Below are 21,295 nucleotides of genomic sequence, written 5' to 3' on the forward strand. Positions count from 1 at the left end.
TAATTGCTGTTGGTTGCTTCACTGGAGGAACACATGAAAAGCCCCTGCTTTGCACAATGAAAACCAAATTATAAAATAATGCAACCTTAAAATTCAACTCCTCTGCAGGAGTATTATAAAGTCAGTAAATTACAATGCGTTAAAACCTTTGTCTTTTGAAAACCTTTAAAAAAATAATTATAACAACTATACATTCAAGTAGTAATTCCAATATGAACAAGTGCAAGAACATCAGCAGGATGTGATTGATTATGTTGACTCTTCTGTCCTCTCCAGAAATGTCCAAGATTCTTAACTAGTGGAATATATGAAGCTAGATAAAAATACAAATACATTTACTTCATTACTGCTCCCTCCATAAAAAAAAGTAGACATAAAAATGTTAAAAATAAACATGTGGATGGCATAGCAGGGTATAATTGTGGATCCAACTTAACTTAAATTTATTGGGGAAAAAAATGTTTTCTTTGTGTTTATGTATTAACGTCCCTACGTCAGCAATTGATCAATCAATTCAAGTTTAACAGATTGATAGCTACAGTATGCCCCAAGCTTTCTGCAATCTTTCAGAGGCTGTATTCACAGAGCTATTACGTCACAGCGGCTGTGAAGAGGCTGTCCGATTCCTAAGACTCCTTCAAATGCGGCCTAGAATTGCAGCCTTAGTTTAATCCGAAAGATCTGATTTATCCTTTATGGCCAAGTATATCTCCAGATGCATTGCATTTTAAGGAAGATTTGCTTGTTAATAAACTAACCTGCGGCAGAATTCAAAGGATTTTAACTGGCTTAATCTACAAATGATGAAACAAGAAAAAGGGACCTCTGCTTTAGTTAAGTTCTGTTTACATTATTGTTGAGAAATTAATTCATCTTTTTGGATTCCTATCATGTTGGGCTCTTGGGATTGTTTCGTTTTCATAGCCTTCATTTCAGATGTGAGCGGGTACAACTGTTCTCAAAATGTTCTCTTTTGGCTGTTGGTTTATAATGGCGTCAAGGTACAGATTCAGACTCCGATCAGCCTTAGCCTTAGTGACCACTAATTTAAATTACTTACAATAAAAAAATGTAACAAATTCCACTTTTAAGTAGAGCAGCAAGTATGCAGTAAACCATATCACTTCCAGTTAGGTTAGACTTTTTATTTTGCCTTGAAGTGATGGAAATCAGCTTTCCACTGGAACAAAAGGCAAACCAAATAAACGACTTCCTGTGACTTTTTAATGAACTGTAATGTGACTGGGTGTAAAAACAGTGGGCAGTGCACATGTAGTATAATGCCCACCCTATATAAATGTATATAGCAACATTTTACTGATACAAATTAAGAGAAAACAGACAGCAAACAGACAGCTACTTACAGTAAAAATAGTTTATTTAGAAACGATTATTCATTTTTAAAATAAGTTTTAGAAATCCAGTGATATATGTAAATAATCAATTGTCAGGTTAAAGTGCAAAAATACGTTTTTGATATAATGCATCTGTACAATAATAACATAGGGGTGTTATTGAAAAGGAGGAAAATGAATTAACATGGCTTTAACATTCTCAGTTTAAATGTATTTCCATTATGGTTGTGTCCCTTTTATAACGTTTTTGGATTGTAGGCATCTGAGCAACGTACTGAGCAGCCAAAAGTATATATTTTTTCATTTAAAATTTCACACATTCATATCCAAGGCAAGCTTTGATAACTAAGCATCCACTTCTCCATTTAGGCTTACAGTATTTCTGCATGCTTCCTTTAAGCACTAGCTGGTAAAATAGTTCCTCTTCGAGGAGTATTCCCACAGAAGCAGAGCGCTCTGCTTCTAGCAGCTGAGATGAATGTCTTTGGTTCTTCTTTCACTGCTGTTGTCTTTGGTTGAGTTGTTCCAGTGTCCCTGTCCGTGCTGGCAAAGTGAATCACTTGATCTTGGCTGGCTTTAGTTCCTTGACCTGCATGTGTAATGTTTTATGGACAGCCAGAGTCCTGGACTGACAGAAGCCCTTCCCACACTCCTGACATTTGAAGGGCTTTTCTTTGGAATGAATGTACCTGCAGGGTGGACACAGATTGGAGCCAGTTAGTATTTAGGTAGAATCATGTCTGCATTCAGAACACCATTGACAGAGGCTTCACCTTTAACATATAACAGCATTTGCAAAACAGAATAATTTAAACGTTTTGTGATGTTTCCAGAATAAATTAAATAGTTAGTTAATAGTTAATAGCTACGTTTTTTGGACTGTCTGCATACTCACATAAGAAGCTTCCAGCTCAAAAGCTCAAGGAAGCAGATGGGACCTACACTTTATTGGAGACAGTGAAATTACATTTGTGCCGACAGTAGGCAATATTGTTTTTTGTAAGTTGTTTTTTAGACACTTTTGTAAACTTTGCTTTGTCCAGTGAGTTTCGAACAGGATACCCTTGAGCACAAAGTAACACTCTCAAAATATGTATTCAGGCTGTGTTTTTTATCTTTTTGTTTAGGCAACTCATGTTTTTGGTTACTATTCCTTTCTATTGTGGGGTTACTATCTCTTCCCCTTGTGACTACCTTGTCTGGCAATAAAGTTTACCCTAGCAACGGATCATGCACTGCTAAGATGGATGTCAACAGCCAAGGACACTAATGCGCGAGTTACACAATGGTTCCCGAAGTTGCAACTTTAAAATCTTCTGTTGAGCACAGGTCGGAAAAAGCTCAGGGAAATTCAGATGCCTTGTCCAGGAGGGAGGAATGCTGTTTTGTTAACACTCCTAGCCCCAACCTGGAGCTGGTGCAAGCTCATGTTGTGGTAGCTGATAAAGGGGGCATTACTATCCAGTGCAGATGCTGCAACCACTAGGCGACGTGGCATTGTTCACATCTGCAGCCCATCGGCTAATTGGCGGGGGCGTGAAATGGTGGAACTTGTTGTTAATCAGTCCCTAAACGCTATATTCCAAAAGTGTTGTACCTAGGCCACTCACAAATGTTGGGAGCTGATCTAGGGGTAGAGAAGACCTCCAACAAAATCCTGCCACCCACAGACCTTAAACCAAATGCTGAGGCAGGCTATTGATGTGGATGGGAAGAACTGGGACCAACTAATCCCCTTTGTCTTGTTTTCAATCCGAGAAGTTCCTCAGGCTTCCACAGGGATCATTTGCAACAAGCCCAACACGCCCAAGCTAAAATCTATAACCACAAAGCTCAAAGGCAGGAGTTGCTGCCTGGTGAGTTTGTCTTGGTCCTGGTTCCTACAGTTGAATGAAATTTCCGGGCTAAGTGGCATGGGCCCTATGAGGTGATTGAGAAGGTGGGTGAGGTAAACTATAAATTTAGGCAACCTGGGAGAGAGAAAGCCTGTATCACATCAATCTGTTGAAGAGATAGCATGCTCCTGACAGTATTCCGATGGCAACATTAACGGTTGAAATCCAAGATCATGCCCTTCACAGGTACCTCTGGGCCCCCAGTTGAGCCCGACACACCGGTGGTGGAACTGACCAGTCAGTTCCACGATGTGAGTTATCATCAAACATGACATAATCACCTAACCTGGAAAAAAACAGTGAGCCTCTGACCCTATCACATCCTGAGGCAAAAAGGGAGACCATTAAAGGAGAGGTGAGAAGGATGTTGGGGTTATTGAGGAGTCACATAGTGTCTGATCTCAAAATTTGATGCCTACCCCATGGCAAGAGTTGATGAACTAATCAAGCGATAAGGCCCAGCCTGGTTTGTGTCCACTCTTGACCTCACTAAGGATTACTGGCAGGTTACCCTCACAGAAGCAGCCAAGGAAAAGACTGCACTGGCTCCCCCTGAAGGCCCTTACCACTATCGAGTCTTACCCTTCAGAGTCCATGGAGCGCCAGCTACATTCCAAAGAATGATGGACCAGGTGATCAGACCTCATTAGGGGTATGCAGCGGCTTACCTAGATGATGTGGTCACACACAGTCCTGACTAGACCTCCCATGTAGGCCACCTGAGAGCTGTCCTGGGAAGCCTACGGGGAGGTGACCTGACTGCCAACCCATAAAAGTGCCACTTTGGCCTAGAAGAAGCAGAATACCTCGGCTACACCATTGGGAGGGGCAGTGTAAGACCCCAAACCGGGAAAGTGGAAGCCATCACCACCTGGCCTTAGCCAGCAACTAAGCGGCACAGGTCAGGAAAAGCTTGTGGATATGCAAATGCCTTGTCCAGGAGGGAGGAGTGCTGTTTGACTCTCCTTGCCCAGACATTTAGCTGGTGCAGGGTGTGTGTGGAAAACCAGGGGGAGGAGCCAGATCCCCAAGCTCAGGTCAGGGGAGGTGATAAAAGGGGTATACTATCTAGTGCAGGTGCTGCAGCCAATAGGCATGTGGCATTGATCACACCTGTCGCCCATCAGCTAATTGGAGGTGGAGGTGGATCGCAGCGAGGGAGAACAGACTCAGCAGGACACAGAGGATCCACAGCAACTTGAATAGGTAAAGACCTGGATTCACCTCTCTCCTCTGCTCTACCCCAAACAGGGCGGGTGGATTCGTTTACCCCATGGAGTACGCCGGAGTCACGGAACAAGAGCAAAAGAAACCTTTTTTGTTGAAAGTTTGCCTATGTGCCCTTAAACTGACTTGTTATTAAAAATGACCCTTTTTGTTAAATTATTACTGTCTCTGAGCTTGCTGTTTTAGCCCTGAATCTGGCCTCACTTCCCGTGGGTTGCCACAACCTGTTTACTTGCTTTAGGTCCTATGTTATCGATTCCACTACAGTTATTGCTTGTGTCTCGTTCTTTATTTAAATGTTATTAATTATACCAATCTGGGCATCTGTTTAGAAAAGATGTACACACTTTACAGTTAACTGTTTGTTATTAGGTCAATAAAGCACTGGTTTGAAATGTGTTGTTTGTATGTGTATGCTACTCCTGGATTCTCCTGCTACCAATCACAATGTCAGATGCTCTGAAGGAGCGTTGTGTTATTTCACATGTTTAGCTGTAAGAACTACTTACACTACATATAAAAGATGACCTCATGGCTTTACACAGAAGACCATCAATAGCAGATACATGCAGAGAAAGAACTACGTTTCTAACGGCTGCAACAATTTCATGAGGGAAATTCATCAGTATAAATAAATCTGCAATACAACACACAGTAACATGCTAGTTTAACATTAAAGTCACCACCCATGTATTCACTGATTTAGTCACTGATTTAATTGTGGGTCTGCTGGTCACTGTGTGTGTGTGAAATTACCTACCTACGGCGCAGTTGTTTATACACATTCAACATCTTTGTCATCTTTTCCATAAACAATATTTGATGGAAACCCCAACTTAGCAAACTCTACACACTCACTACCAAAGTCCCTTCAATGTATTTCTGAGAAAAAGGCATGTAAAATCCTCTGATCAAAATGAATGACATTTAAATTGTGCAAAGTTTATCACAAATAACGATATATATATATATAGATTCGGACTTGTTTCCCTATTGCTCTATATCAGCTTTCTGCTAACACAATGTTGGCAATATATCATATTTGATAACATCCCACTTCAGGTACCCTTGTGCTCCACAATGGGCAATTCAACCAAAGTCTTTGGCAATCAAAGGCAAAATGTTAAGTTCTACTTGTCAGAATAATTCAATTATTTATATAATCAGCATTAAATAACTAAACCTTCCTCCATCCACTATTCAGCTGCTGCTCGTACTAGAAGTGGTTATGTAAAGACAGATATGTCCAGCCTATTACCACTACTAGACAACTGATGGATGAATTGAGCATGTTGACAATGTTTTTCTGTATGTTATTTAACCTGATGGGGCTTGAACAGCTCTGGTTCTCACCTGTGGTCCCGAAGATGGTCCTGTCTCCTAAAGGCCTTGTGGCAGATATCACAGGTATATGGCCTCTCATCCGTGTGCGTTCTCTCGTGGATCAAGAGGTTGTAGGATTTGGTAAAATGGCGGCCACAGAACTTGCAGACAAACTCTTTCTTTGTCTTGGAGGGCAATCGGCCTCTGCTGGACTTTGGGGAAGAGATTTTGTTAACATCCAGAAGGGATCCGAGGCCTGCTGGAGTCGAGTGGTGAGACGAAGCCTGTGCCGCTGCAGCAGCCGCTGTACCCGTCATGCTCAGGTCTTCGGCCTTCAGATGGTCCTCCTGGGTGGCTGCAGCTGCCAGGTTGGCAAAGTCAAAGCGGGGCTTGTTCTTGGAGATCTGCAGCAGTCCCGCTGAGTGATGCTTGGCTTGCAGTAAGTGAGGAAACATGGGGAGGGAGGCCACGGAAGGAAACTGGGGAGGCAGCTTGGAGATGGCGCAGCGGGGCACGGCCAAAGGTGGGTAGCCCAGGGTCCACTGGTGGAGGTGGATGGCATGTAGGGCACTGAAGCAGTAGATACTTTGAAAATGGTCTGCTGGTAGCTGGAGGCCTGTGGAGGTCTGGAGGAGGGCGTAGTTAGCCAGATGGAGGGACGGGTGGAGAGGGACTGGGGCAGGCAGAGTCTTGCTACCCATGGCTGCGACACGGAATCCAACTTTTGGTAGAGAAAACGTCAATTAATTATTTACAAAACGTATTGCTAAGAAAGTACTAAGCAATAAGTAACTGCTTACAGATGGGACACAAACAAAGTTCTCCTGGGTGACAATTCACAACGCACTTTGATCTTATAGGAAAAAAATGCTTCTACTAAACAGGGGCAGTAATATTATTATCTCTTTTCCCCTCATTATGTAAAAGTGCAGACATTTTACAAACTGCCAAGTGCTTAAACTGTATAAAAGAAAGATAACTACAGTCTTGTTCAATTACAAGAAATGATTGGGAAAGCAATAAGATAAGACAACGGATCTGTGTGTGTATGTGTGTGTGTGTGTAAAGAATGGCGAAGGAGTCAAGGTTGCTAAAGAACCTTTGGACAGGGACACGCTGCATCCCTCTGCTTTATTTCCTGATGGTAAGCTAAACTTTAAATACAGGTAGAAGGAAAACAGTACACCTTTTATTGCTGTATCACGGTACATTTATCTTCCTCATCATAATTGAATTACTGTTGTCCTTCACATATTTAGTATATTATTATGTCTTGTTAATAATGTCTTGCCACAAGGAATTTTGGGTACCTTGGGTATGTTATGTCTGTGTAAGGAAAAGCAGATTTTTACTACTGTCTGAAGGTCGAGAAGGCTCGACACAAGTGTGTATGTTTGTGTGGGTCTGTGTGTGTGTGTGTCTCCTGTATCCAGAAACATGCCTTCGGCTGTTAGTGCTGAAACACAGGATGACAGCTTGATCAGCAGGAACAACAATACACAATAAAGTATCTTTGTTTGAGGCAGACGTCGCAGGCGCCCCCCCCTCCCACACACACACACACACACACACTTCCCAAGCACACCTGGCTGCTGATACACACCCACTATCTTCACTCAGGTAATGAAGTCATGGTTTGAGTTTAATTTCAGAGAACGATACATGTTACTTATACTGAACTTAAGTACAATTATGGATTACTTGTTATTTTCGTGCTCTATACAAATACTATACTACATTTTAGAGCACTTCTTATCCCAATAAAGGTATATGACATCTACTTTCATTTGATCTTCCAAAAGCTATAATAAACCACCATGATTGGACACACAATAATCTATATAATAAACTAAAGATGTCAGGTAAATACTTGCTGCACAATTGATACTTTAACCTAAAGTGTTTTTTATAGAAACTTTTACTTCCTCCACCCCTGGTCTCTGCTAGACTTCCTTTTCAGTTAATGACTTATAACAGGAGACTTGCTGGGACTTCACTCTTCAAACAGAACTGAATTGGTTCTTCTTCTGTTTTAACTTCCTATGCTATAGTTTAATTGATCTTGACTGGTATGTTTTTGCAAAGAACTCTAAAAGTGCTTTTTATGATTATTATTATTTGTAGAAAAAGTAGTATATGAAAAAAGTCAAATAAGATATGGCACATTTGTGTGACCTAGAAAAACTGCAAACTTCAATAAATACTTGAATACTTACTGAAGTATATTTAAGTTTAAACATATATTGACTTCATGTGTCAGGTTTAAGATAATTTCTCATGATTCATTGAGTCTTCATCTTTGGGAGACACAACAATGGACATATCAGCACAAACTCACCTTATTTTAGTTTGCAAATCTCATAACGTATTGACCTAAACTTGAGAGAGAGTTATAGAATGGAAAACGTTTAAAAATGTATTTATATTTCATAATGATGAAAATAATTAAATGATATTGATGACAATCATAATAACAATAATACAAATCCTAATAATAATTTTGGTGATGATTAAAGTGTTTTAATCAGGAATATCTTGTTAAATAAATGAGAAATGCGTTGACCTCTGACCTGAGGTGGAGTGGTGGTAATGAGGAGCAGTGGAGCTCAAACAGCCCCCTGTGGTCTGTTCCTTTCTGATCATGACGCAGAAGTAATTGACTTATGCTTAGGAGGTCATTAGAGGAGATAAGTGCTGTGCTGCTCAGCGTCCCCTCACGTTTAACCCTTTGATGTTTGCATACCAGGGTCCGCCAGATCCTAAAAGCTATGTGGCCCTCTGAGACGGAGCAACTCGGAGGGCCTTGTTGTAGAGACGGAGACGGAGCTTCACACCTCCATGTAAACGTGATTAGGCTGTGTGTAGTACACACATATCCTTCCACGAATGATCAATGAATGTGGACTTTTCCTGATTTACAGAATTTACCAAGTGCTAACTATCAAAATAAAAAAAAGAATATTAACATGCTAATTAATACATAGACGTGGTAGGTCTTTTATGAGCGGATTCCAATGAGTTGGTAGAAATTGCATCAAAGCACAGTAAAGCCCTAAATGACTTCTATTAATACCATGGCAATGATGAGAACAAAGTCAACTTAAATGCAGCTTTCTGCCACAGTAAAAATCAACATGTTTTCTTCTAACGTGTAATTTGTAATCTTTCATTATTCTAGCAACAGTAGATCTCTGGAAATGTTTAGAAATGGTATTCCTGCTGGAACAGGTTGAAACTACACTACAGACCTTCACTTTAAGACATTAAATGGGACTAGAGATGTAAAGTTTAAGAAATGTTTGTTCGTATTATAATGAATTAATTAAAATAGCTTGTGAAATTTGATTTCGTTTTTTGGCCCTATTTAACTATAGACGCATCAAAAGTATTTTACTAAAATTCTGCAGGGGACATTAATGCTTTTCAAATACCGACACTAATACGGTTAAATTAGCGTTTTTTGTGCCGAACAACATCACGGCTGGAGACATAAAAAACCCAGTGTGATCCATGCTTGGCCCCTGCCATCCCGCAGGCTCCGTATCTGCAAGAGGAAGGCCTGTCACACCTGCAGCACCTCTTATCTGATGCTTATGGCCTCATCTGATCTCCATCCTCACAAAGCACCTTTCGTTAGTGAAAAGCACCGAGCAGAGAAGGTCTGCGCAGATATTTGTTCGGTGTTTGCGCTAATGAGCGGAACCAATCATAACCATGAATCTAGATTAAAAAAAGACTGATGTCAGAGTTCTGTCAACCAATTTCAGTAATATGTAACTCCCAACCTGCTGAGGATTTTTAAAGCTTGAAAATTAACTTCTTGTAAAGTCTTCCTTAAAGAAGCGATAACAAGCCAACACCTGTTGCACAACCTTCAAACCGAACACTCCTGCAGTGTTGTGCACATGAAGGAGTGCACATGAAGAAGTGTGTAGCCCACATCACGTTGTATGAATGAGATCTGCGAAGTTAAGACTTACCAATAAAAGCTGATTTTTTAACTGTCCCTTTACAGCGCTGAGGTCTTGAGCAGTCAGTGAGCCAGAAGGAGCGGCAGCATGTTGCTTCACGCACGCGGATCCCTGCGGTGGTCGCTCGGAGGAGGCTGAGCGGTGGTGCGCTGCGCTGCGGTGTTGGGACGCCTCTCCGCCCCGCTGTTGTGCGCTCTCCACTGGGCTGCCTCTTTATTTCAGCGCAGAGTCCGACTCCTACCGGCGCGTCACTCCCATTAAACATGAGACAGCCCACATATCTCACGCCAGTGCAGGACCCAGGGCACGAGCGCACGGTGTCGGGCAGGAGTGGTGTCAAGTGGTTGAGTGACATGTCGGCCCGCGGGCGCGCGCTGCGCGGGGCTGGAGACATGGAGCGGTGCGCGGGCACTCTTTAATGATCCAAATATAGTGTGATTCATTTGTTTAGCTGTTAGTAATAGAACATCTGTAGGCATTGCTACCAATAACCGTTGAAGAGATATCTGGTCGGTGCTTTCAAAAAGTGCTGGTTCAATACTGAAATATCAGGTGCACTTGATTAATGTGGGAGTGTTTGCACAACATGGATTCAATACTGTAGTTGTATTTGGCAACAAGAAATACAGTAGGCCTCACTAATACTATCACTCACTATCGTTTTTCCCGCTGTGTATCTGCTCAAAACTCCCAAACCCACAAGAGGAAACTTGAGTTGATATTGAATATTGTCTGCAAACATGGAAGCTCCACTTTTAAAGGGTCAAACTATTCAATGTAATGTTAACAGATTTGAATAAAATATCATGAAGGCATGTGATTTTATTTAGATTTTATTAATACTATTCATACATTTTGAATCATTTCTGTAATAGGAATTGAATGTATTGTACATATTATACGTTGTTCATTCTGCACACATGACATGTAGTCTGTTAATCCTCGGAGAGGGATCCCTCCTCTGACATTCTCCCTAATGTTTCTTCCCAGTTTTTCATTTTTTTGGGAAGTTTATTGAGGGTTTCAGGACAGAGGATGTTGCATGTGTACAGACTGTAAAGCCCTCTGAGGCAAAAATGTAATTTTAGGTTCTGACTCTGACTATCAATCCTTCTTCTTCAGCGGTCGTCTTGATTGTAATCCAGAGCAGAAATCGCAGTGTGAAAATGAACAATGTTATAACTCACATGACCAAAAATGACACACGGTGGATTGGTGTGGTGTGCCTAATTAGTTGCCTAATTGTTTGGTGCTGGTGTGCCATTGTAAGAAAGAAAGCCCAAAAAATTATGTAAGAAAAAAACTATATTGCTATCATTTAAATCACTTAGATTGTGGTGGGACTTCTCTGTAAAGGCTCACACACACACACATACACGGAGCAGCACCCAGGGCTGTGTAAATCACTAACATACCAGCCGATGACATCATTTTAGTTGTTGTAAAAACACTAAGCAGTCAAAAGAAAATGGCTGCAGCACCATCAAAATATACAAAGACCTAAGCTACTTTTTCTTTTTTTAAAGTACAGCTTTGTTTTTTGCAAACTTTTTTTTTTTCAAAGAATGTAATTTAGGGTCAGCTTTATCTTTTTTTTGGCTTAAATCAAGACAAAGGATGAACAAATATCACGCTAAAGTTCTTAAAGTAATCAGGGCAAATAGGTTTTGCTCGTCTTGTCCTCAGCAATCAGTAGTTTTGGATTTATTGTTCAGCTACTCTCTCTAGTGGCCAAACACAAGCACTACCATGTTAGTTCCTATAGAAACATATGATCAAAATAATGAATGCTGGTAATATTTCTGTTTCTGACAAAAAAATTGCCCACTTGGATGCCTAAACCTCATATTTTTAAGTTGGAGCTGCAGGATGAGCAGCAGTAGTGCCAAATAGTCTAATTGTGGACAAAGATTATTAATTGAACTAAAAATCAGTTGGTGCAACACCGCTGGCTCGGTCATTTGTTTCCATTTTCAGAGCCTAGGCAGTGTATGCACCAAATGAATTCTTTTAGCTGACAAAGCTGCACATGACAAAACCGTGATGGATAAGAATCACTCACTCCTTTTTAATTCAAGAAGTTCTGCTTCTCAATTAAATAGGAAAATTTACCCATGCCCTCAGGTTCCTTGTAGTCCTCCTCATCCCACCCTGTTACCAATAATGTTTGAATGGCTAAACTGAGAGGTCATCACTATACTTAAATGCCACTGCAGAGTAATGTGAAAGACAGGCTCACCACAACCTCTGCAATTACCTTTTTGTTTGATGGATCTCTGGGAACTGGATGATTATGTTTGTGTGGAGGAGACTCATCCATTCAAACTATAATAATACTAAGGAATTATAACTCCATCAAATTCAAATGTTGCTTAATCACACACATCTCCAGAAAATCACTTTTAGTAAGAAAATGATATATCATGACACCCTAATGTTGTATTTTGGGGGGTTTGGATATCCCAGTATATTCCAACCAATGTATTTCCTACAAATGTGGCCATTGTGACTATATGTGCCCTTTTAACTTTTCTTTACCCTCCACCTATATTGAAGACAGCGAAAGGAGGGCTAAGTAACAATTTAATATGATTTATACAGAATTCATCTTCAACCAAAGTAAACCCTGATTTCCCTTCAACATCATTCCTTATCAAAACCATCTAATGATAGCATCCTGACAGCACTTAAAAATGGATATAATATGATGAGGCTTTATCATGGTTAATCTAGGTTTGTCATTTGTTCTTGATTCTCATCACATATTAACCATGCACTTCTCCGGGGGAGATGGGGTGGAGTTGGATTTAGGAATAATCCATTCTACTTTGAATGTATATACTCATCTAAATGCCAAATACTATTTATTGTAAAATAATCCTATCTGGCACTTATCACATCCCGATGATTAATAAGATGTCGAGAACAATGAGTTAGATTCCCAAGAAGAACTGTGACAATTTCAACCCATTTCCAACCTGACATGTTAAGCCCGTCCAATTGGGGCTGTACTTATATCAAACAATTTTAGCTGTGAAACGTTTGGTCAGTGACTCAGTGTAGCCATGAGCATTCATTAAGCGTCATCTCATCTAATTGTATTTGTTGTTTGGGGTTATAGTTTATAGTTCGAACCAAGCTAAAACAGAAAGTCAACAGAAAAACACAAAGACGCCAGAGCTCCTTTGGTCTTTCTGTTGTCTCTTTCCGTCTCCATCTGTCTCGCTCTAACTACTTATCTTTTTGTTTGTTTTCCTCCCTGAGTGCTTCACCTTGGGACAATATACCTAATGCATTTCAGCACCTGCCGTTGGGTTAAAGCCAGTGGACTATAAAGGAATGTCTAATTTTGAGATCATATAAAACTACAGAGGGTGGTTGTTAATAGAAACACACTGTTGACTCACTGTGGAACTATTTGTGGTTAGAGCTGCTTTTGATTTTGAACAAATATAGAGCCACACACACACACACACACACACACACACACCTAACATTGGCTTGGCTCTCTTAACAGCTGCTGGTTGCACAGCATATTCTCCTTTAGGATCCATCCAGAGAATGACGTTGGAATCCGTAGGAGTTCTTGGCATCTGCAAGCTTGGACTTACAACTCTGGGTGGCAACTGTTGGCACACAGATTTAGCACCAGATTTCCTTCAGGGATTGCAAGTTTACTCAATTCCTTCAGTTCTACTCTGAAGATAGTTAGAGATAGACTAGTTCTGTATGGAGATTGGCACAAATGATCAAAGTACAGAGAACAGCTGCTTCTGAGGCATTTTGTACTTTCATAGCGTCCTGGGGCACTCTTCCTAAGGTCTGTTAGGGATTTGGCCAGTACACCTAGAAATATAAATTCTAATATAATAAAAATAAAAATGTTGTAGCAAATTTCCTCAGCCTTCTTAAGAAGTGCAGCCTCTGCTGGGCCTTTTTGGTGATCTGGAGTGTGTTGTGAGACCAGGTGAGGTCCTCATTGAGTTCCCAGGAATTTAGAGGTTTTTACCCGTTCCACCTCAATCTTACCAATGTAAAGAGGTGTGTGCTGCACCTTCTTCTTCCTTTGTTTCTACATTATTATAAATTGCATGAATGTTAATCAAATGTCAATGCCAACTGCATGGATTAACTTCAAACCAAGTACGTAATACTTATTGTCTTTAAGTCAAAAAAAGATGCTATACGTTTTCTACTGCTGAATTTGTATTTATATTTATTTTATTACTGTGCTTGATCAGAATAGGAAAATTGTGGGGAGAGAGACATGCTGAGCGGGCTTTGGAGCTGAAACCAGATGCCCCTCTAGAGCCATTTGTAAAACAACTTCTCTTCATAATATAATGTAATGTTGAGCTGAGCCAGCAAGCTCCAGAAACATTTTTAATTGTTCCAGGTGGTCTGGCTCAGGGAACATAGCTGTGCTCAAGAAACTGCAAATAAAACTCCAAAGCGTGCATATGCGAATGGGTACGCAAACAAGAGAGCTGGGTCCAAGGCAGCTGTGCCTGAGATCGCTGTGCCAAAAGTCGAAAACCTGAGGCCTCCTTCCACCATGGCCTCCTTTTGCCTTATGTCATCCATTCATAATGCAGCGTATCCATTCGTAAGTGCAGCAGAGCGAGGTCTATTTGAAGCATTATTGTATCAGTAAGGAGGCTTTATTTTGGTTCCCTCTATTTGATGAGTAAATTTGCTCATATTTAGTATGGTTTAGGGCTTTTTATGTGCTTTTGTTTGCACATTGACATTTCTGTGTAAGTTCTCGAGCATATTATTGGACAGAATCCTTTCATTGCGATACATTTTTAATCTTTAGCAAAAGAAATGAAAAGATTTAAACCTAGGGATGTCACGCAGCGGCTGTGCAGGTCTGCAGGGAGGAATCAGACGCAGAGTTTGCAAGCAAAAGGCTCTTTACTTGAATTGAGAATAACGCCAACAGGAATCAAAAACCACATTCAACATGCAACAATATGCAATGACGCGACAGGGGACACCAGGCACACAGGGCTTAGCTACACAAGGGAGGTGCAGGTGATTGGACACAGGTGGAAACAATCAAACACGGCAGACAATCACAGGACAAGGCATTAAGTGAAGCTAAGGGGGGGAGGACTAGGGGATGGGAGGGAGGGGGCACGACTGGGGCGGGACAGGAGCAGCTGGGATGGGTGGAAACGGGCGTCTTGGGGCCGGGGGGGAGTACGTTGAGGCATGCTCCGTCTGCGCCAGGAAAGAGAACTCGTCCAGAACCCGTGCGGGCTTGCTACAGCCGCTGCCCATCCCGTCCCGGCCGTGGGCAGAGATCTCTATGGACTTTGTCACAGGGCTCCCGATCTCCAATGGTAACACCACGGTTTTGACAGTGGTGGATAGATTCTTGAAAATGGCACATTTTCTAGCCTTACCCAAGTTGCCATAAATAAAGAGACATCAGTTAGCATGAGTATTTAGGATCCACGGAATTCCCCGAGACATTGTGTCGGATAGGGGGCCCAAATTTGTCTCGCGGTTATGGAAGGAGTTCTGTAAGCTCATCGGAGCCACATCTAGCCTCACATCGGGGTACAATCCGGAGGCCAACGGTCAGACGGAGCGCCTCAATCAACAGCTGGAAACCACCCTCCGGTGCCTGGTGGCCTAGAGCCCTACGTCATGGAGCGAACACCTGACGTGGGTCGAGTACGCCATAACTCCCTTCCCACCTCCGCCACTGGTATGTCTCCCTTCCATTGTGTGTTTGGTTACCAACCCCTTTTTTTCAGAGTCTGAACCAGAGGTGTCTGTGCCCTCCGCCCAGGCCTTAGTCCGCCGCTGCCGACGCATCTGGGCAGCAGCCCGCCAGACACTAATCAGAAGGGGGGGCAGAGTGAAAAAAGCAGCAGACCGCAGGAGGAGACCGGCCCCGGCATATCAGCCCGGCCAGCGAGTATGGCTCGCAGCCAAGGACCTTTACAGGTCGAATCATGGAAGCTGGCCCCACGTCTTGTCAGCCCGTTCCCCATCTCGAGGATCATCAATCCAGCAGCTGTGTGCCTCCGCCTGCCCTGGTCCCTCAGGGTACATCCAACATTTCACGTTAACAAGATCAAGCCAGTAAAGGAGAGCGCAATGGTGCCGAACCCCAAGCCACCCCCGCCCCCTCGAATGATCGAGGGGGGGCCTGTCTACGCGGTGAGGAAACTGTTGGCGGTACGTAAGCGGGGCTGTGGCAGGCAGTTCCTCATAGACTGGGAGGGTCTCTCCCAGTTAAGGGAGATTTTGAACTTTTGAACGATATCCTCGTTAAGAGAGATTTCGAGTTTTTGCATTTTGATTTTTGAATGATTCCCTTATATCCTCGTTAAGAGAGATTTCGAGTTTTTGCATTTTGATTTTTTGGAAGATTCGGTTCTCATATTATTCAGAGCGACTTTTGGTTTCCCCGTCCATCCCTCTCTGGAGGATTCTTTTGTTTCCATGGTTTCTCCTGTGAAGTTGTGTGTTGAATAATAAAGATTTATCAGCTGAACCCTCACTCTGCGTCCGAGTCCCCCTTCCTCAGCCACCCCCGTTGACAAAGGAAATGTATCCAAGTTGGGATGCACATTGTACGAACATGAGTTAATCCATTTCTACTTTTGTGTGTATCCTCCACTCTTTAATAAGTTGTATGTTCTACGGGTATTTAAATGCGTGTCCCCCGTCTTATTGTCAGTTTGTCCATCACGTTTCCTGTAGTAATAACTGCTCTGTTCTGCCGCGTATTGATGAATTTGTGGACTGCTGTTCCCTGGGACTTGTTATCGTTATTAAAACCCTGTGGATGATCCCTCTGTTCCTTTTGGTATCTATGCAGTTGGTTAAGGTACCACATCTACCGTGACAGATAAGAGTCCTGAAGGGCAGCGGCACCTCGCAGGGTAGCTTCTGTCACTAGTGACAAGATGACATGCGCCTAGAGTGGTTGGAAGACTAGAAAAGACAGTCAAAAACAGTCCATCTACCATTTAGAAGGGCCAATAATGTTCTTGGTGGTTTAACCCCCCCTGCTGTAGAGCCCTTGCGTCCCTGGATGTGCACATCCAATATAAGTTAATAATGTTTTTGTATGGATGCTATCAATCCCCTCTGCTTTCTTCACCAGGATGGAGATGTGTTAAGAATCAATTACTAGAGCAAAGCTCTCAGAGAAACCTGTAATCCTGGTCTAAGAACATCTTAGATAGTGAAAGTATTTTTTCTCTCATCTGTGTTTATTTTTTATTCATCATCACACTTTTAATAAGGCTATTATTCATGGTAAAAGGGCTCCGAAAACTTATGTTGATGCCAGTGGCGGTAGTAGAAGGGTTACAGAGAGACAATTAAAGAAGATAAACAGGAAGTGGTTTTGACCTTAATGTTGATATTGTACACGAATTAAATACCGCACTTAAAAATGGCCAAAAAAAAGATTCCACAAAAAAAGTTTGGTCAGACACATTTTAGTTGAGGAATCAGGATAAAGCAGGAGGTTTTTGGCATTGTGTGAGACTGGATGGATTATTTGCGCTAAGCAGGCTGCACAGAAATGACAGCTGTCATTTAAAAAAATGACCTGCTAATGTTTATTCCTAACCACTATTCCTTGACCTCTGTTGAAAAGGTCACAGTTTAATTGTTAGTAATAGGCAGGTAGTACTGTCCATTGTAGCTTCTGTAAACAGTGTTTTAATGGGTGTGAATGGGTAAATGATGACATTAAGTGTTAAAGCGCTTTAAAGCGAGTGATAGGAAGACTAGAAAAGCGCTATACAAGTACGGTCCATTTACCATATATATATATATATATATATATATTATATGACTGTCCTATAGACTGTCTCTCATAGTGTCCCACTGAGTGAAAAAAATGTCCATTAAGGACAGTCAGTCAGTCCGTTATAATACGATGGGCAGTTGCCTTCAGATCACGTGACCTGCCGGATGACGGAAACATGGCGACATTCAGAGAGGCGAAGCTAAAACAACAGAGGGACACGTGCTTAAACAAATCAAAAGAAAACCCATTTTCCAGTGAGGCTAAATGACGCACATTGTTCCCATTGATCAGACTGCAGTGTCTCCCCACGGTTTATTACTTCATGGGGGGGAGACCACCGGGAAACACTGCCAGCGGTCGGTTATCAAAACATTGCACAAATTACCCATTTTCTTCAGGATTTATAAACAAAAACAGAATCCCTTTGTGTTAATTTCTAAGGCCTCGAATCGACGGCGCGATTTTTGAACGACGACAAACCGTAAAAAAAGCCAAAATGAAATAGGAGTAACGAGGCGTTTTTTTTAAATGTAAGGAGTGGAAAGTACGGATATTTGCGTGAAAATGTAAGGAGTAGAAGTAAAAAGTTGTCTAAAAAATGTATACTCCAGTAAAGTATAGATACCCAAAATTTCTACTTAAGTACAGTAGTATTTGTACTTCGTTACTTGACACCTCTGCAGATATCTAGTTCAAATTAACGAGAGTTTGAGCACCAATCGACCTTCGGGGGAACCAAGATAGCCTGATGTCAATCATCTTGTTAATTTGAGCTGGATAATAGGACATTTGATGGACTTAGTTGAACCACATACAAGGAACAGGGCCCAGGTTTTTTAGACTTGAGATCTTTAATCTGATCTCCAGTGTTGGGAAAGTTCACTTTCTACATGAACCAGTTCAAAGTTCAGTTCACAAATTTTAAAATGAACTAGTTCAGTTCATAGTTTGAACTTCAAAATATTTGAACTAAGTTCACAGTTCTAACTAGTTCAGTTATTTTTTTCCATATGTTGCTGCAAGCTATTATTTTTCAAATTTATTGCCACAGCCCATATAGAACCACAGACAGCAATTCTTATTATTATTATCAGTTTTAACACTGAAGCTATGCATCAGATTTGATCTTCATATCCAATTTTGAATCCTTATCCAACCAGGGTTCACATTAGCATTGAGGGGACAGCATTTCCCCATTGTTGCTTTAATGTTGCTGTCCATTCACTCCACACTAGCAACAGCTGCAGCGTTCACCCCTACAGTACATTCTCAACTACATTCTCTTTCTTTTTTTTTGATGATGCAAGCGGCGGTGCGACACTGGTGGCTGGTGTTGCCAGATTGGGTGTTTTTTACGCTACTTATTAAGGCGCGTTTACGGTGTGTTTTCTATAGAAATCTGGCACCCTATTTGAACGATGTTAACCTGAAAGAACATGCCGTTCATAGACACCAGAATGAACGAGTTCACAGTAACGTTCATCGGGCATTAATACAGTACGTTAAGTTCACGTTCGCCCAAAATATGAACGGGTTCATGAACTATCGTTCAATGAACGCGTTTAGGCACAACACTGCTAAGCTCAATCTATAGGGGATTCTGCTAAATTATGGACGTTTTTCAGTCTCTAGATCAGGAGTGTCAGGGGCCGACGCACTTGGGGGCCGGTCGATAGACCTTTTTTTTTTTTTTTGCTTTTCGACCGGCCCATAAAGCAGGAACAGCGGGCCATTGGTTCATTTTCCATACTGACACTGGACTTACCCAATCATCTCTTAGCAGGCTCCACCCCTCCCTCACCGTGTGTCTTCAGCCCATTCAAACACAAAACCCTCCAGAGGAAGATCAGCCCACCACGACCCTACTCAGCTGTATTTAAAGATTTTTCTGATATCGGACCCTCTGTATTTTGCTCTCCATTGATTTAGAGCTCATTTCTCAGTTTAAAGAAAAATGTCAATTAAAACAAATAAACCATGATTTCTTCTTGTTCCATTCTACAGTATAAGGCCTACGGTTTACTGAGACAACATTGTTGTAAATGTATCTCTGATTTAATTTGTTTACAATTGTAAATTTGCAAACTTTCATTTGATGATGTAAAAACAGTAGCAACAGGACAGGATTCTGTTTCGGAGTTAAGCAGCGGTCCGATCAGAACCTCCCAACATGTTAGGAAAATCTTTCCTCTCTTTGGTTCTGAAACTGAAACTTTATTTGAAATTCAAATTCAATATTCATTAACCAAAGGCGCTACCTTCTAGACCTGAATCAATCCATTCCAGGGCTGGCTCATTTTTCTCTACCAACCATTTAGCTCCACGCATTTTCAAAAGTGCACAGTTTTTATTGGATTTGCAAATGGAATGTGGGAATTGCTCATGCTACTTATGAAAAGCTAAAAATTAGAAGCAATCAGACTCATTTAGATAAAAAAATCTTTCAGATGTTCTGGCCTGCAATTTGAGCACAGCCACCATTAGTGGCGAAATGCAGACTGTGTGATGAACAACTTCCCTTTCCTGCCGTTCTGCAGCTGCAGCCCAGCCTGTGTCTCCTCGGGCAATAAATCAGAGCCTTTGTACTCCAGAAGGATCCCATCAAACACAGGTGCGGGCTCTGCATGCAGATTAGACAGCTCAGTTTTGGAAACACTGAAAAGTAGAGAGCCCTGGTTGAACTCAGTCACAGGACACACAGGAGAAAAAGAGAGGAGCCGAGTGAAACAACTGAGCCAGGAATGCAAAACCCAAAATGTGCAGAAAGTACCTACGGTTTCAGTTTGATGTTACACAAACAGTTCAGAAAGGTAAAACAAACCTGTTAACTGAGGACACCCTGAGTGGGAAACCAAAGAACCACTTATTTTCTGTCTCAAACCAGTTATCTAATCTAAATAAACTAATTACTTGGAGTGAGGAGGAGAGAACCCCCCCTTTAAGGGGCGGATCCCAGACAACCCGAAAAAAAAAAATTCAGTCCACCAGGGTGAGTGGAGGGGAGGCGTAAGAGTGACTGGGGACATGGCTGAAACCATCGGGGAGTTTTTACTCCTCCTACATTTCCATCCTCTCTTCCTTGTCAGGTGAGTTGTCTTGATCGGACCACAACGACCCCCATGTCCATCTTTTCAATGTCTGAAGCCACTGACGACTGCGAGGGAACCAAGTTTGGCTGGGGCTCTTGGTGGGCTGGTCAGGGTGGCTGCGGTGAAACTCCCTGAGGAGAGGGGCATCCAGAATACGGTGAGCCAGAACCCAGGTTCTTGTCTCTGAACCATAACCCTCCCAGTTGATCAGCTATTTTAGCCTTCTCCCACGCTGGCGGGAACAAAGAAGGCGTCAAATCGTGTAGGTCTGGCCTCCATCGATGGAACGCAGCGGCGGCGATTGTTGGATTGCTGGAACCAGTGGAGACTCCCAAATCAGTTTCACCCTGGAGACGTGGAATGTCGGTTGGTGCCGCAAGGGCCTTAGCCTCACCACTGCAGGATTGATGACCTTCATCTAGGCCAGGGGTGCCCAACCTTTTTTGACCCAAGATCTACTTTTTAAGTAGCCAACCTCCCGAGATCACCAGTCCAGTGTCAACATCGCAAATCCACTCACATCGTTTCCAGCCTGCCATAATAACCTGACAACACATTTCTTGTTGTCATTTCAATTCAATTCATTTTATTTTGTATAGCCCAAAATCGCAAATTACAAATTTGCCTCAGAGGGCTTTACAGTCTGTAC

General features: G+C 42.0%; 1 protein-coding gene across 1 annotated transcript; it reads right to left on the bottom strand.

Annotated features, from left to right (window-relative positions):
* Positions 1-1,360: 1,360 nt before the first annotated feature.
* On the bottom strand, positions 1,361-9,999 carry osr1 (odd-skipped related transcription factor 1). The gene is made up of 3 exons (XM_037487233.2): positions 9,781-9,999; positions 5,831-6,521; positions 1,361-2,044 (listed from the first exon to the last, which is right to left on the bottom strand). Exons 2-3 carry the CDS (start codon positions 6,499-6,501, stop codon positions 1,912-1,914), a joined length of 804 nt encoding a protein of 267 aa, XP_037343130.1. The 5' UTR covers positions 6,502-6,521; positions 9,781-9,999; the 3' UTR covers positions 1,361-1,911.
* Between the last annotated feature and the right edge of the window lie 11,296 nt (positions 10,000-21,295).

This window comes from Pungitius pungitius, chromosome 14 (genome assembly GCF_949316345.1).
Source record: "Pungitius pungitius chromosome 14, fPunPun2.1, whole genome shotgun sequence".
Lineage (NCBI taxonomy): Eukaryota > Metazoa > Chordata > Actinopteri > Perciformes > Gasterosteidae > Pungitius > Pungitius pungitius.